This window comes from Colias croceus, chromosome 16 (genome assembly GCF_905220415.1).
Source record: "Colias croceus chromosome 16, ilColCroc2.1".
Classification (NCBI taxonomy): Eukaryota; Metazoa; Arthropoda; class Insecta; order Lepidoptera; family Pieridae; genus Colias; species Colias croceus.
Window position 1 is genome coordinate 9,509,048 of NC_059552.1, and position 18,186 is coordinate 9,527,233.

The 18,186-nt window shown below is 34.1% G+C and overlaps 2 protein-coding genes across 2 annotated transcripts in view; both read left to right on the top strand.

Moving 5' to 3' along the window:
• The window catches only part of LOC123698740 (adipokinetic hormone/corazonin-related peptide receptor variant I-like), a 96,631-nt gene that overhangs the window by 71,425 nt on the left and 7,020 nt on the right, over positions 1-18,186 (top strand). Inside the window, exon 6 of the mRNA XM_045645489.1 lies at positions 13,436-13,626. Within this exon, the coding sequence (XP_045501445.1) occupies positions 13,436-13,626 (191 nt within the window). The remainder of the gene's footprint in view (positions 1-13,435; positions 13,627-18,186) is intronic.
• LOC123698447 lies at positions 1,462-2,638 on the top strand. Its single transcript, XM_045645065.1, has one exon. It carries the CDS (start codon positions 1,530-1,532, stop codon positions 2,277-2,279), a length of 750 nt encoding a protein of 249 aa, XP_045501021.1. The 5' UTR covers positions 1,462-1,529; the 3' UTR covers positions 2,280-2,638.

Genomic DNA, 18,186 nt, shown 5'->3' on the forward strand with positions numbered 1-18,186 from the left:
CTAGTTTATAATATTTTCCTCAGAATGTTTCTAAAAACCGGATATAAATACTAATGTAGAGCCAAGCGTCTAACTCCACACGTTTATCTCTACAATACCATAGTATAAATTAATGTGACTTAGTAGAATTTTTTCAAAGCAATTCGGATTACCGCGATAGCTTACCGCCTGCGACTTTTTCCGCTTTGTTTAAAACCTAATAAATTATATACTAAAACCTTCCTCTTGAATCACTCTATCTATTGAAAAAAACCGCATCAAAATCCGTTTCGTAGTTTTAAAGATTTAAGCATACAAAGGGACAGAGAAAGCGACTTTGCTTTATACTATGTAGTAAAGACATAAATAATATTAGGAATTAGATAATTTGTAATGCAAATATCGAATTGTAATGAGTTGAAATCACAACGTAAATAAAATTCTATCAACCTAGTCTATTTTAATAAACATGCCATTTCAAGTTTCAAGACTGTTACAGAGGCGTATTGCAATAAAGCTCTGCCTACACAGTTTATCCGATTACAAAAAAGAAGGTAATGGATTCGCACTTTAATGAAAAATAATTCAAATTGTACAAGAGTATAGAAAATTAATCATATTATTATGTGTATGACTAATTATTTAGATTAACTTTCTATACAATTAACAATTGTTGTTTGTAGTAAGGACATGTCTAGAAAAGGTAATCAAACAAAAGTGTGGAACACACTATTTAGTTGTTACTGAAGTGAAACAAACTTCTTATGGGCGAGTTGAGAGTAAAGGTACAAGTCCGAGACGGGCCGCAGACCGCAATCTGCAACCGCAAACTGCAAGCGACACCACTTGTTTCTATGAACATCTATGGAATTGATTCCAAGCGCGGCAACACTGCTGCCTGCAGACGCAACGCGCAGCGTGCGGCCGCGGCGCGCAGCGACCGCAGACTGCAGTATGCAAATGCCACCTGCGCGGAAGTGACAAACTATCTATGTCTTTTTTGTTTATATCATTTAGACACGGTTCTGTGCATTGTGCAGCCACGGCATGCAGCCGCAGTTGGAATAGCGACCGCAGGCAGCATTGCGGTAACCGCAGCCGGTAGCCACAGTGTCGCCTGCGGTTGCAGTCTGCGGCCCGTCTCGGACTTGTACCTTAAAATTTCAAGATTGTGTCATGACGTCAAGGAGTAAGGCGACGATTTTCGTATCATTGAATCTTGCCAATGAAGTTTCACTTCTGACACGTGTGCTCGGCACACACGCTCTTTTTTATAAATAATGTTCAAACATAACCACCTACATTCTACATACAGTTGTTGTGACCGATAATTCATATAATATATAAACATTGTTAAATAATTATTTTTCGCGGGTAGATGTGTACACGTCAACACGTAAAAATTGCGCTCTTATAAATTTTTATTCATTTAAATACATTTTGAACAAGTTAAGTTTGATTTAAATGATTAACTAGTGTGTAGTACATACCAGCAATATAACTACAACATTCACTCCCTGCAATAACAGCAGTATCAATAAATCACCACTATGGATTCAATCCAACAGTCATTAGACAGCATGACAACTATGTTCACCACACGGATGGCTGAATTTGAAAACACTTTGAAGGGTAACAAAGCGGCACCAGCTTGCAATGCAAACAGCTTGGCATCAGAATTTTCCGAATTTCGGAATTTTGTTCTGTCTACCTTGAAACATCTTCATGCTCAAGTCAACCTTCTCTTCAAATTATATGATCATCAGGAAACTAGAAGTAGAAAGAAAATACTCTTAATACATGGGTTGCCTGAAGAAAATCAAGAGGATACATCTGAGTTACTGGTGCAGTTTGTTCGTTCAAATCTTAAAATCCCTGACTTCAGCACAAATAACATAAACAGATGCCATCGCATTGGTCGCACAGGTTTGGACAAACCAAGGCCTATTCTTGTAAAGCTAAGTGATTTATCTACTAAAAATAAACTCTGGTACGGTAAAACTGCTTTAAAATCTACTGGAATTACAATCTCAGAATTCCTCACCAAGCAGCGGCACGAAGCATTCGTTGCTGCTCGTAAACAGTTTGGGATTAATAAATGCTGGACTAGAGATGGCTTTGTGATTGTGTTAGATTCCAAAGGTGTGAAGCGGCAAGTAACTTGTTTATCTGATCTGAATGCCATTCCTCAAACCAACTCGGAGGTGGAGTCTGATCTGACTTCACAAGCTAGTGGTGGTGTCAAAGAAGCCCATGTTACACAGAATGCCAGACCTAAACGATGCACTAAGAAACAATAAGCGGCATATTTTGTATGTATTTCTCTTTTTATTAACTATTTGTCCTCCGTCTGTGTTTTGTGTGTTATTAATTCTTGCTTTCTGTTATTACCTATATGTTTGTAACAATTCACTGGTTTTCAAAATCAATTCATCCTGCCTGCCTATGTGCCTTTTGTCTCCAGTGTATGTTTTGTATGTTGTTATGTGGTTATAATATTCATATTAAATCACTTTGCGGTTATTGGTTAACATATTTAGTAGTCACCCACGCTTAATATAATAAAAGTTAATGTCAATTGTGAGTACCGTCGTTTTGTAATTATTGTTATGCATTTTTTGTAATATCTAGTTTCAAAAATATTGACAAAACTCTGTAATGTAAACAATTATTATGACAGCTGTCGACACCTGTCATCTACGCCTGTCATATAGTATGCCCTTTTGACATCTGAGGTACGCATTGTTTGGTCTAGCTCCTTGGCATTTAGGTTTATTATACCTAAAAATTTGTTTAGAAAATTGTTCTTAGTTCTTGTTAAGTAAAGTTAACATAGTTATAATATTTTGTATGTAATGTTATTTTAATCTATTTCTTTTCCTTTTTTTTTTTCTTTTTCTCGCTGGCTTTGTATGTACCTCTAATGTATTTTTTTTTTTTGTTTTTTATTCTTTGTTCTTATTTGCTGTATTTGCTTATATTGCTGGTAGTATTGGTATTGGTATTACTGGTTTAGCTTATTTTGTGTTTATAAGTAACTGTAACTAGTTACTTTCATATGTCTAACTGCAGTGCAAATAGTGATATCTTTTATTCGGCATCTTCAAATAGTAGTAGCGATGAAAATAGTTTTTGTAGTACTTCCTTTCCCTCCCTTGAAAAAACCCTTTTTTCCCATTTCCATGATTGTCTTAAAAACTTAAATATTGTGCATATTAATGCTCAAAGTATCCCAGCACATTTCCCTGACCTTCTTTCATCTTTTGATTCAAAAGTTATCAGCGCAATTCTGGTTTCTGAATCGTGGCTAAAACCTTGCCTATCATCATCCTCATATTCCTTGCCTGGGTATAATTTAATCCGCAACGATAGAGTGGGCCGTGGTGGGGGAGGTGTCGCCATTTATCTTTCTAACTGCATTCCCTTCTCTATAGTTAGTATGTCGCCACAACCCCCGCCTGCGGATGCCGCTGAGCACCTCATCATTGAGATCAGCGTAAACTCAACTAAATTACTACTCGGAGTATTCTACAGTCCTTCTCTCAATGTAAATTATTTCTCGTCTTTAGAAACTATTCTAGAAAATGCATCTTCTATTTACAAGCACATAATCTGTATGGGAGATTTCAATACTTGCATGCTAAAAAATGATACTCGATCTAAAAAACTACAAACCTTGGTAGATGCATGCAACCTACACTTGCTCCCACTTAATGCTACGCACATTATCCCAAATTGTATACCTTCCTTACTTGACCTCATCCTTACCTCTTCTCCTACTTATGTTGTTAAGCATGGTCAGTGTGCTGCGGATGCTTTTTCAAACCATGACCTTCTTTACCTATCCTTTCGACTCCGCCTTCCTAAATTAAAGCATAAAATTCTGATGCAGCGTAATTTTGGTGGAATGGATATAAATTGTCTCCGCAATGATGCTTCAAAAATCGATTGGGATGTTTTATTGAAGGCTGAATCTGTTGAAGATAAAGTCTCAATATTTAACAATTTTATGGTTAATTTATATGATGTTCACGCTCCTATAAGACCAGTCAAAATTAAACACCTTCCTGCTCCCTGGCTTACTGACGATTTAAAAGCTCTTCTGCATAAGAAGAATATGTCCAAGGCTCGTTATAAGATGAAGCCGTCAGATAACAATCGAGACAAATATAAAATAATCCGTAATAAATGTAGCACAGCTTGTAGAGATGCACAAAGACGTCACATACACACCTCTGTTGAAAACGGTGATCCTGCCAGGCTCTGGAAGTTTCTGAAATCATTGGGAGTGGGTAAGGATAGTAATTGTAAGTTATCTAAAGATATTTCTCTAGAATCATTAAACCAACACTTTACTTCAGTCTGTTCTTTGGATGTAAATATAAAAACTAAAACCTTAAGCTATTTATCTTCTTTGCCCCCTCCTAATTTTCCACCATTTAATTTTCGTTCTTTCTCTATCATTGAAGTTGAGAAAACTATATTGTCCATTACCTCAAACTCTGTCGGTGTGGATGGCATTAGTCGTAAAATGATCGTTCCAATCCTAGACATAGTCACTCCTATCATAACCCACATCCTTAATTCCTCTATCTCATCTAGTGTTTTTCCTCATATGTGGAAGAAGGCTAATGTTATCCCTCTTCCTAAAATAAATACTCCTAACTCCTTATCGGACTATCGGCCTATTTCTATCCTACCCTTTCTCTCCAAAATCCTAGAACGCCTTATCCAACAACAGCTGAGTCTCTTTCTTAATAAAAATTCCCTCCTCGATCCCTTTCAATCCGGTTTCCGCCCCGGTCATAGTACGACTACTGCTCTTCTTAAAATCACAGATGACATACGCTGGGGTATGGACAACAGGATGCTCACAGTTCTTATACTTTTAGATTTTAGTAATGCCTTCAATACAGTGGATTTTGATTTATTGTTAGGCATGCTTCGTTCCATAAACCTATCTCCCAGTGTTCTTGGATGGTTTCAGAGTTACTTGGCTGGCCGCCAGCAACGTATTCTTGTCGATAATTCTTTTTCAACCTGGCGCAACATATCTGCTGGCGTGCCACAAGGTGGTGTGCTCTCTCCTATTCTGTTTGCTATATTTATTAACTTTTTAACGCCTCACCTAACTTCCCTTTATCATCTTTATGCAGATGACCTTCAAATATATACACAGTCGCCTTTAGCTGATATTAACACTGCCATTAATGATATAAACAACAATCTAAACAAGGTGTATGATTGGAGTGTATCCCATGGTCTCAAATTAAACCCATTAAAATCACAAGCCATCATTATTGGTAGTCAGAGTCTGGTGGCTAGAATCAACTGGACTACCTTACCACCTATCTATATTGATGGCGTCGTTGTGCCTTACCGAAAATCGGTTAAAAACTTGGGATTATATATGGACGAAACTCTATCATGGTCAGTGCAGTTAAAAAACATCAGTAAAAAAGTATTTTGGACAGCATCTAGTTTAAGAAGGCTGCGCAATTTTTTGCCTATTCCCACCAAAGTTATGCTTGCTCAGACCTTAATGCTGCCCATTCTGGACTATGCTGACGTGTGCTTTTCCAACCTAACCCAGGAACAACTCGATAAAATCGAACGTTTGCAGAACCTTGCCCTGCGTTTTGTATTTGGGTTGAGAAAATTTGACCATGTCACAGCATTTCGGAAGCAGCTTAAATGGCTACCCATCCGCCACCGCCGCAATGCTCATGTCCTCTCGCTCCTGTACTGCATACTATTTGATCCTCGTATTCCTTGCTATTTAAAAGATAACTTTGAATTTTTATCTGCCAGGAGTTTGAACCTACGATCAAATGATAACCTAATGCTACGTGTTCCTGTTCACTCAACTAAATTTTTTAACGCTTCTTTTACTGTTAAAGCTGTGCAACTTTGGAATGATCTACCCACCAGCATTAGGAAAGCTCAATCGCTTGAGTCCTTTAAAAATATGGTAAAGAATCATTATTTGCAAACCTGCTAATTTTCTGTGCTGTTTTTCTTTGTTGTGTTTTATTTTTAATGTTTTTGATATTGTTTGTTTTTTTTTTTTTCGTTTATTTTGATTTGTATGTTTTTTGTATTAATTATTTATTTGCTTGTTATGTGTACACTATCTTCCCATATTTGTAACTGTATATTTCATGCTTTGTACTGGTTGCTTGGAAGAAATTGCTATTTAGCAATAAAGCCGCCAATTGCTTCTAATGTCCTTGTATTGTAAATTAAAAATTGTGTGCAATAAAGAATATATAACTATAACTATAAGCCTAATGAATCATGAATGTTTAATTTAGCTGTAATTTCATTAATTAGTACGCATTTATTTTAACTAATTTACAGATAACTATCTATATAGTATACTATCAGTTCGCCCACGACTTCTTTCGCATGCACTACGTATCAGCTATTCAATTCCATTTCTACTTAAGATTTATTTTCGTAACAAAATTTAATCTTATTCGTATTAAAGACATAGAAGAAGTTAAAGATAAAACTTCGGTAACCTTATTTTTTAAATAAATACGTCTATAAATATCGTCTCTGTTTAACTTGTTTGTTAAAAGCTACCGAATAAATAAATCCAAATTAATTCGGTAATTACTAATGTCACTATTTACTTATTCTATTCTAGTTTTTCTTTTTCTTAATAGATGGGAATTTAAGTACGAAAACTTTTTTTTAAATTCACAAAAAAGGTTTGTTTATTTATAATTATAAAAAAGTTGCTGGCCGTATACAGACGCAAAGAAGAAAATGATTAAAATGATGTTCTTATTTCTTGCCTATTCTTTATTCGTTTTTGTTTTACGTTTTTCTTTTGTTATTTTTAAGTTCTGTTTGTGAATAAACTAGTTTGTTGATTTTTTTGTAAAGAAGAAAATTGTTTGTTGGATAATATTGTTATAATTGTGTTTATTATCTACGCTTTTGAACGCGTTACGCGTCGGCGTTGTCTGTTTGGTACATTTTTGGTTTATATACGGCATATATATGTATAATATGGCATATGGCATTTGATATTTAAGTAAGGGAACTATATTTTCTATCACCAAAATTTATATTTGTCATCAAGTTGTATCACCTAATAAATAGATCTATCACCACGAAATATTTTCGTTCTCAGATAAACAAAAATTGTTCCCAGGTGTGAATTATCAAATTAATGTTAATATGTGTGTAAAATAAGAAATCGATAACCAATAAAATAATATTGCATTACATGAATATAAACCTCGTTCTTATAATAACAGTTTTATTACTTAAATCTCTGTGCTCAGAATGGTAGATCTGTCACCAAATAAATCGATTATCGATCCCTGACTGCGACTCCTTTTTATTTGATATTTTGTCACCAATACAGTAGTAACATTTTATTTCGTTCAGATATTAAATTAATAGTATACGTTACCAATTTAATACATCAATTTATAATTTAAATGAAAAAATGATCAAAGGGGCGGAGACAAATTGGCGCTCTTTAAAAATTGACATATTATCGGATTAGCCATACAGCTTAAAGCTGACCAACCCCCCACCAGAAGCAAAAAATGTGCTTATCGGCCAGAAAAGAAAAAGGGGGCGCCCTTCGAAATCCAAACCAGCGCTGATTATTCAGTGATTATTGTTTTTTAACAATAAATATTGATTATTTTAACTTTAATTAAGTGTTTTATATACAATTATGCTAACCATTAGCCAGCTATTAAACCAGAGCTGATTATTCAGTGGTTATTATTTTTAAGAATAAATATTGATTATTTTAACTTTTAGTACTTAACATAATATGATTTATTGGTGATCTCTTTAAATTAGTTTGCTTAAATACTTATTAGGACACACCTATTATAATACATACAAAAACATTTATTTGGTACTAGACCTTATATCTCAGGATTTTAAGTGATTTAAGGACGCCGCGCTGTCACAAATCTGCGTTACTCAAATTTAGGTATCTAACGTCGCCACGTGGTTCGCGGGAACATCACGCTCACGTAAAAGACGTTAACATAGCGCATTCCATTTTATAGACCATCTTCATACTTGATATTATTATTTTTTTTTATATTTTTATTGAAATTGATTCCAGAAGATTACTGGGAACTTTAAAAATTCATTTTGTTACTATTATTAGTAGGTACGATCCTTATAAGTATTTTAGTGTATTCAACCAACTTAAAAAAGTGTGACTATTTTACAACAATTTGAATATGAATTGTATTATTGTATACAATATCGAAGCTTTTTAAGAAATGTATAAAATACTTTTTTAAGAATTATTATCATACATAATATTATGTTACCGGCAATATATTAAACCCGGCATTGTATGCAATTCTTAGTAAATGTATGTTATTTCGAGAAACAGTCGGAATGAAATAAATTAAATTCGTTACCACACATTCACATTACCTATATCTTTAAATCTGAACTTTTCCTAAGTAGCAAACACATTTGCAAATGTGGGTGGTTTTTGGGGTAGCTATTAACCAATATGAGGTCAAAACTAAAATCCAAGATGGCGCCGACGAAAATTTGAAATCTTTTCGTCATGGGTGTCATTTTCAAGGAGTTGGAGTCGCTATTAATCAATATGAGGTCAAATCTAAAATCCAAAATGGCGCCGACGACAATTTGACATCATTTCGTCACGGGTGTCATTTTCATGGTTTTTGGGGTAGCTATTAACCAATATGAGGTCAAAACTAAAATCCAAGATGGCGCCGACAAAAATTTTATATATTTTCTTCATGGGTGTCATTTTTATGGTTATTGGGGTAACTATTAACGAATATGAGGTCAAAACTAAAATCCAAGATGGCGCCGACAAAAATTTTATATATTTTCTTCATGGATGTCATTTTCATGGTTATTGGGGTAGCTATTAACCAATATGAGGTCAAAACTAAAATCCAAGACGGTGTCGACGAAACTTTACATCTTTTCGGCATGGGTGTCATTTTCAAGGTTTTTGAGACAGCTATTACCAAATCCCCAATGTAACCGTCGATAATTAGGTATATTTTTCTTACTCCTTTAAAGTAAACTTAAGTAAAATAACAAAAACGTTAACAACCACAGTTTTGTAGAAAGTCTTAAAAAAAAAACAATTTTAAAGAACATTGAAATGCATATTTAGAAATTTAATATAAAACGCAACTCTGTGGCAATAATGTTAATATTCTGACAGATATTATTAACTTTAAATATATTCGCTAAACTTTATTTAAAAAAAAGTTTATCTAAAACATTTAAACAAAGAGAATAAAATAAAAAAGAACGTGTGTGCCGAGAAAACGTGTCAGGAGTGAAACTTCTTGGGCGAGATTCATAGATACCAAAATCGCCGCCTTGCTCCATAACGCGACAGTATTACCATGACGCCATCTTGAAATTCGACGACCATCTTGGATTTTAGTTTTGACCTCATATTCGTTAATAGCTACCCCAAAAACCATGAAAATGACACCCATCACGAAAAATGTCAAATTTTCGTCAGCGCCATCTTGGATTATAGTTTTGACCTCATATTCGTTAATAGCTATCCCAAAAACCATGAAAATGACACCCATGATGAAAAGATGTCAAATTTTTCGTCGGCGCCATCTTGGATTTTAGTTTTGACTTCAAATTGGTTAATAGCTACCCCAAAAACCATGAAAATGACACCCATGACGAAAAGATGTAAAATTTTTGTCGGCGCCATCTTGGATTATAGTTTTGACCTCATATTCGTTAATAGCTACCCCAAAAACCATGAAAATGACACCCATGACGAAATGACGAAAAGATGTAAAATTTTTGTCGGCGCCATCTTGGATTATAGTTTTGACCTCATATTCGTTAATAGCTACCCAAAAACCATGAAAATGACACCCATGACGAAAAGATGTAAAATTTTCGTCGGCGCCATCTTGGATTTCAGTTTTGACCTCATATTGGTTAATAGCTACCCCAAAAACCATGAAAATGACACCCATGACGAAAAGATGTAAAATTTTTGTCGGCGCCATCTTGGATTATAGTTTTGACCTCATATTCGTTAATAGCTACCCCAAAAACCATGAAAATGACACCTATGACGAAAAGATGTAAAATTTTCGTCGGCGCCATCTTGGATTATAGTTTTGACCTCATATTCGTTAATAGCTACCCCAAAAACCATGAAAATGACACCCATGACGAAAAGATGTAAAATTTTCGTCGGCGCCATCTTGGATTTCAGTTTTGACCTCATATTGGTTAATAGCTACCCCAAAAACCATGAAAATGACACCCATGACGAAAAGATGTAAAATTTTTGTCGGCGCCATCTTGGATTATAGTTTTGACCTCATATTCGTTAATAGCTACCCCAAAAACCATGAAAATGACACCTATGACGAAAAGATGTAAAATTTTCGTCGGCGCCATCTTGGATTTCAGTTTTGACCTCATATTCGGTAATAGCTACCCCAAAAACTATGAAAATGACACCCATCACGAAAAAAAGCCAAATTTTCGTCGACGCCATCTTGAATTGTTTTACCCCACCAATCTATTCAACAACCCATAAAAAAGAGGATCTCAGTTTAAAGTTTTTGCTCCCATAGTTCGCATTTACTTATCGGCGCCACCAAGTTCAGTGCCAAGCGAACAGTTATTTAGTGCTGCTGGTTTCATTTACGAACCCTTGAGAAACCGCTGAGAAGGCGAAAAAGCCGCAAAGCTTTTGTTCGTAAAATATAATTTGCCTCTTGTCAATTTTGATTACAAAGATGAATCATGAATATGTATGTACAATTGTACACATTATATATAACTAGTGGTCCGCCCCGGCTTCGCCCGTGGTACATATTTCACAATAAAAGGTAGCCTATGTCCTTTCTCGGGTATCAAAATATCTCCATACCAAATTCCATGCAAATTGGTTCAGTAATCAGTAGTTTAGGCGTGATTGATTAACAGACAGACAGACAGATTTACTTTCGTATTTATAATATTAGTATGGATATAAATGAATGTTGCTGCCTCTATTAATCATAAATTTATTTATATTTTCCCAACAAATTGCACCTCCGCCTCCGCCTCCGTTAACCTCCGCATCCGCGGAGGCGAACCTCTTCACCTCCGCATCCGCCTCCGCCTCCGCTAAGTAGGCCTCCGTTACAACCCTAATATAAAGTATCAAATATTTCAAATCACGAAAAAGACAGTGCACGCACAATAATCTTTTTTATTTCGTTTTTATTTTTGGCACGAGGAGCGATACACCCGTCCTTCCAAGAGCGCTTCTGAGCGCGGTCTGACGAACCGCGAGAACAAAATGTATGAAGAAATCGACAAGTATTTTTAATTTAGCTCATTATTGAAATAAAATTTTGATTTAGATTCATAAAAATTACACCATATATAAAGGACTATATATATCCCTCAATAAGATATAGTTAAGAAGATAGATTAGGCTCTTAATTTTCCTAAAATGGTACCGGTTTAGACCCCATTTTTTTGCATTTTAAGCGTTTATTGTGATGGAAAAAACGTATTTCAGCGACAATTTTGTATGACGTCGTACAATTTTTATAAGATGTACGTAGAGCTGAATATATTATCTTTAAATTAAGATATTACTATGTTCTCACGTGTAATTGCTTTAAGTTAAAATGGTACTGAAAAACAGCGTGTTTTTGTAAAAATACGTTATAGCGTCCTTAATGTGGAACTGATTTTGCATTGTTTGGTGACTACATTTTGGTGACAGATCTACTATTTTGAGGACAAACCCTATTATTTAAGAAACACAAAACTAAATAGATTGGTGATAGCTTAAATGATACCCTTTAAGTAAAAGTTGTTTAATATATTATAAGTCATTATAATGTAAACATTGATGGATATAATAAATCTTTAAATAGGTAGTTTAAATAGATCATCGATAAAAGTATACAATATGACTGTCTTTTGAAAGCTAAAAATATATTTTTAATAAATAACGGTTTTTGAAATGTGTGTTAACTCCGGCCCTGATGGGCGAGATATTAAAATATTTTTCCCTAAGTGTTCTCGTTTACATTGCAATAACGTTGTTGTCGGGAAAATACGAGCACTTTTGAGTAGCTGTGTTGTTACAGTAACAATCTACAATTCTAACATTCATTTCAAATGGTTATCTATTTATAAGCGAACACAGCAATGTAAGTTTTGTAGAGCACGCTGGAGTTGTATTTATTTTTGACCAAATGCTTTTTATTGCAATTAAATTATAGCAATAATAATATTATTATTTTTACTTTGTTTAAATGTGACGTTCGCCAATAAGAACATCAGAATATTTCCCGGCAAATGGTTCACGTTGATTTTCCGTGTTTGTATAAAAAAAGTTTGAATAATTTGGCTGGGTAGACCGTGGAATAATTTTTAGGAGGCGGACCACGACGTATACCTACCTAGTACTGATAGAAAAGTAATATAGTACAATGTATGAAGAAATAGATTAATTTTTTATGATATAGATTCATGTTAAGAATTTGAACATCGTAATATCGATGAATGAATCTCTATTAAATTAGGATTGATTAATAAAATATGTAAAATAATAAAGAGACATATACCTATACGGGTATTAATAGGTTACAATACCTATACTTACCTATACTTACAAGAAACCGCATCTTATCCACAAACCACATTCAGGGAATTGCCTGCCATTTGCAATTGCAGCACGTTCTACATTCACTAGTCGAGATCAATAATATTTAATAGAAATTTAATGATTGAGAATCTGTAAGCTAATAAACGGGTTCACACAGAGCGAGCAGCCTGGCGAAGCCAGCGTGTCTCGACATTCTAACCCTCAGTCAGTCAGTGTGCTCATTGGTCATGTTCAACATGGTGGTTAGGTACTCCGAGTAAAATGACAGCTCACGTCATTCCAGGTCGAGTATAATGTATGGTCTAACCGAGCTGATTTGAAGCAATTGCTTCGCGAGGATGCTCGCTCTGTGTGGACTTACCTAATCTCGTAAACATGTAGAAGTACTAAAACTTTGCAAAATGCCGCCGGCGATATTTACACGAATCCACTTCAAGTGCTGGAGAATTTTAGAACTTTTATATTAAACTTCGCTTGCAATGGAACTACCTGTGTAATTTATATTTCTTTGTGAAATGTTTTTGAAAGTTAAATAAAGGTGTATTGCAGTCGAACTTCAATTTTCGTCACTGAAATCATTATCAGTTTCTTCAATAAATTGTTATTTGATGCCAAATGAAAGAATGTCTATACGTATAATTTTACATGTCAATATTCTGTATGTTTGTCTGCCTGACTGATACTTGAACATACTACAAATTATCGTGTAAGAAATACGGTTTGTGTAACATTTTTTTTATTTTTTTAAAGAGAGACGAACTAAAACACATCTTCGAAGTACAAATTTTAATGGAAAACTAATCACAGGTACATGGTAGACAGGGACTCCGCGTCCCGGGTACCAGCGCAAGTCCAGGACCTACTCTTCGCGATGGCCGTCTCCAACTCTTGCATGAACCCACTCGTGTACGGAACCTATACCCTCCGGCTGCACGGCTCCCTGCAGCGCCTGATGAAGACCCTGTGCTGCATGAGCGGAACTGCTTCTGATACTATGGGTGAGCTTTTCCTAAGAAGTAAAGCTTAATGTTTTTTTAGCCCTTCTATAATCTAGCTGGAATCCGTCTTTTAGTGCATAAAGTGATCCAAATACAACATTATTTTATGTTTAAAATTTTGCTAATTTTCGTGAAATATAAAAATTCTTCCGCGACTCATGACAGCGACGAACGAAATTCTTTAAATCCTCGACATTAGCACTGCAATTTATGTCATAAAACATTTTAGTGGATTTAAAGTAACTAGTCGTGGATGTATGAATTCATGAATAAAGATTTATTTATTTATTTAACTATAATTTCTACTTCGTAATATTAGGTAATACTTTTGTGTAATTAATATTTGCATGTTGTAAATACCTGTAATTGTTTGTTACATTTAGAAGAATACAATAAATAATTATGAAACAATGAAAACAAACCTTGATATTTCTAATAAATAAATAAAATAAAAATTATCAAACATGCGAAAGCTCTTCGTGACTATCGCTGAAATGCTTTCACATCTAAACCACTGAACCGGAAAACTGAAACTAGACTGCAAAAGACCATAGGGTAATTTATGTCTTTAACAAGTTACTTGTGGGAGTTCACTTAATAAATAAATTATTGCATCGAAGCATTCAATTCGTGCGAGTGTAACAGCTGCGCAAACCTAGTCTTAACACGTAGCTACTTGCAATGTGCATGTTAAAAATATTTAAAAGCTCAAAACACAGTGCACCTTATGCTCATCCAATGTTCTATGCACAAAATTTCCATCATCGCCAAATAGTTATAGTAACAAATAAAAATAAAATACACAGATAATACCATACTATTTATTTTTTCTGTTGTCAAAATAAAGAATATAATATAAATACTTATATAGTACAAATTTACGTCAATCGCTGTGTACGTAATTCAACTTTTGTGGCAGATAATAAATCCATACTAATATTATAAATGCGAAAGTAACTCTGTCTGTCTGTCTGTTACTCAATCACGCCTAAACTACTGAACTAATTTGCATGAAATTTGATATGGAGATATTTTGATACCTGAGAAAGGACATAGGCTATTTTTATTGCGAAATATGTACCAGTTGTACCACGGGCGAAGCCGGGGCGGACCGCTAGTATTAAATAATATAATAGTTCCAAAGTTTTCGCTAAAGTAATTTCCGACTATGCACAGCTGTTCGTTTCTCAATGCATATGAAATATTATAATCCTGCAAGTTTGCGTGGTAGCCAGTTGGCCAGAAATATTCAAACGTATAAGCGAATTTGTCTTCGTAAACTGGGCTTAAAATGCTACAGCAATATGTAGCCTGTGTAAGTGTGTTTTTGGTGCAAAATTGAAGAACAAGATGAACAGGGTAAGTGATGTGAGGGTCAGTGTTGACGTAATTGCTTAGATTTACCCGACTGTGAAGTGTATTGTTGATAGGTACTGTACAGTAAAGTATCTTGTATGTTACGTTAAAAAAAGCTTACAGAATTTAATTGACTTTAGTTAAGTAGTAATCATTGTAATTTTTTCAACCAAAAATTTAAATTCCGACTAAATTTAAATCTAAAATTTAACAACAATGGAACTTTTATATCGATTACCAGTATGTGTTCTTCAATGCCTATAGGTAATTTTTCTTTGTGAAAAATATGGGTCTGTCAGTCATTTTTCAGGCAAATAAAACAATTATTTATACTTTGAATTTGTTATGTTCTTCCAAAAACTGTTAACAATATTATGAAGTGGCTATAAATATATTTATAATTTTAATAATAATAACGAAGTGTAAAATCTTTAATTTCAAAACTCAGTATATTAATTACACGAAATAATTAAAATCTATATATATAAAAATCAATGCCACTTTTCGTTGTAATTCCATAACTCGAGAACGGCTGAACCGATTTCGATAATTCTTTTTTTATTATATTCCTTGAAGTACGAGGATGGTTCTTATGTAGAGAAAACGTTAATATGTACCACGGGCGAAGCCGGGGCGGACCGCTAGTAAGAATATAAAATAAAGTCAATTACCGAGAAAAAGATTCTTACACCTGAGATTAAAAATTACACCAACAAAATAATGCTTTAATGTTTCAAAATAATTTAAATTAGCAAAATCAAATTATTGCGTACTCGTAAACTGCCGGCAGAAGGCCCGGCAGCTATCTAATAATGAGGTTGAATTTTCTACCGTGTAGATACTTTATTATTATAATAAAATGTAATAGCAAAATATAAATTTTAAGAAGTAAATAATGGCAATATAGGGAATCACGAAATACATATATTAATACTAGCTGTTCCCCGCGGTTTCATCCGCATTGCTCCTGTTGGTCTTAGCGTGATGATATATAGCTTATAGCCTTCCTCGATAAATGGGCTATCTAACACCGAAATAATTTTTCAAAACGGACCAGTTCATGAGATTAGCGCGTTCAAACAAACAAAAAAACTCTTCAACTTTATAATATTAGTTTAGATAATAAAACTTGATTTCGTAGAAAGAGCTCAATGGGTAACAATCCCTATGCTGTGTAAAATAAGAGCCTCTCCTATTAAAAGAAAATCGGTTATTAAAACACCTATGAAAGCTTCCCATGCTTTAATACATGACTCTTAACAAACAGCTTTGATATAAGCATGTATTACGTATACCTGAAACATTGGCTATTTGGAATTCAAAGCCTTTTGTACGGTCAACGACGTGGCTATTGCTCGTTGAAGCAAATTCTAGTACGGTTTTGGAGGACTTCAACAACCCTTTATTATCGACGAGACAGTGCCGGCCTTAAGAGTGGCAGGGCTCTGGATGTAAGGGTCCTTGAAGTTATCAATACTAACGTAACACTTAGGTACTATTAATGCAATAGTGTGTTTCTTTTGTCGTTCACATCGCATCGAACCTTTATGATGTGATTTGTGTGTGGAGATAGTCATTAAGCCAAATAGTGAGTTAAGCTATTTTTTACCTTTAGTTAGAAAACTTGGTTTTATGTTCACGCGTGTGTAAACACTGCGGAAAATATTATTAAAAGTTTAATAAGAAATTGCATATTATGAGGTAGCTTATAAACCTTTTGAAGATCTTTTCTAACAGCATACTGAAATTAATGTAATTCAGTCATTTTGTGCAAATCTCAACTCATCTCACATTCATAGATAATTCCGGTTTTATTACACTTAGTACTTACATGTACTCACTAAAACTAAATTTAACAAAAAAAAAAAGAAATAAAATGAATCATCAAGGGCCCTTTAAATACGCTAATTGATTGGGGCCCCGCAATCTCTAAAGTTGTTGTTGTCTCTAAACTGATTGATTGGGGCCCCGCCGCGCCATCTCAAAAGCCGTCCCTAATTGATCTTACATAGATTTACATAAGGACAGTACTCATCGAAGACCACTTCCAAATTTGTGATGGAAATGGGAGTACCTGTTTTCGTGATATTCAGCTCTAATTGGAAATAGTGTTAGGAATATATCGATCTGTTATTAATTGACACTTTAGTTTCTTACATTTCTTAAATGGAATTTACTAGCTGTTCCCTGCGGTTTTATCCGCATTGCTCTTATTGGTCATAGCGTGATTATATACTATAACTATGTGACATAAATCTACCTCCCAGCTCCCTCGATGGATGGATTATCTTGTAGTGAAATAATTAATCAAAATTCAAATCGGACCTATGGTCCTTGAAATTAGCGTAGCAAGCAAGCAAATAAATCCTTCAACTTTATTTATTTATTTATTTATATAAGGCACAGTTACAGGATATAATCCTAAAACATTTATATCAACTTACTAAATTAAACAATATTAAGATTACAACCCAATTACAACTGCACACAACATTTAAATCATTACAATAAATTAAAAAAGTGAATACAGTAACTATATACCACCATTAATTATTAAGTCAAATGTTTTTACAATATATCAAACAAAAAGTATTCATTAAAATAACATATAATTCATTAAAATAACATATAGTTCATTAAGAGCTGATTTTTCAATGCTTGGATAAAACTTATCCGTCCAATAAAGTATTACACGATAATATTCAAATGTCACGTAAACTGTCAAATACGGGCAATTAGAATACGTTTTTAAAATGGTAGTTTTATACATTATTCGACAAATAAGTTTTATCCAAGCGTTGAAAAATCGGCCCTAAAATAACATAATATTTATATTAGTAGGTATAAGTTGAATATCATTAATTTTGCTAATCAATCGGCCTCGTTTAATCAATGACTATGGCTATTAAATAATGTGTGATATTTTGTTTAAATTGCTTTCTAGTTACATGTTCCTTTATACAATTTATATGTTTCATGAGAAACTAGCTTTCGACCCGCGGCATCGCCCGCGCAGTCAAAGAAAAACCCGTATAGTTACCGTTCCCGTGGGATTTCCGGGATTGCGTCATTTTCCCGGGATAAAAAGTAGCCTATATCAAAATATGTCCATACCAAATTTCATGAAAATTGGTTCAGTAGTTTAGACGTGATTGAGTAACAGACAGACAGACAGAGTTACTTTCGCATTTATAATATTAATTA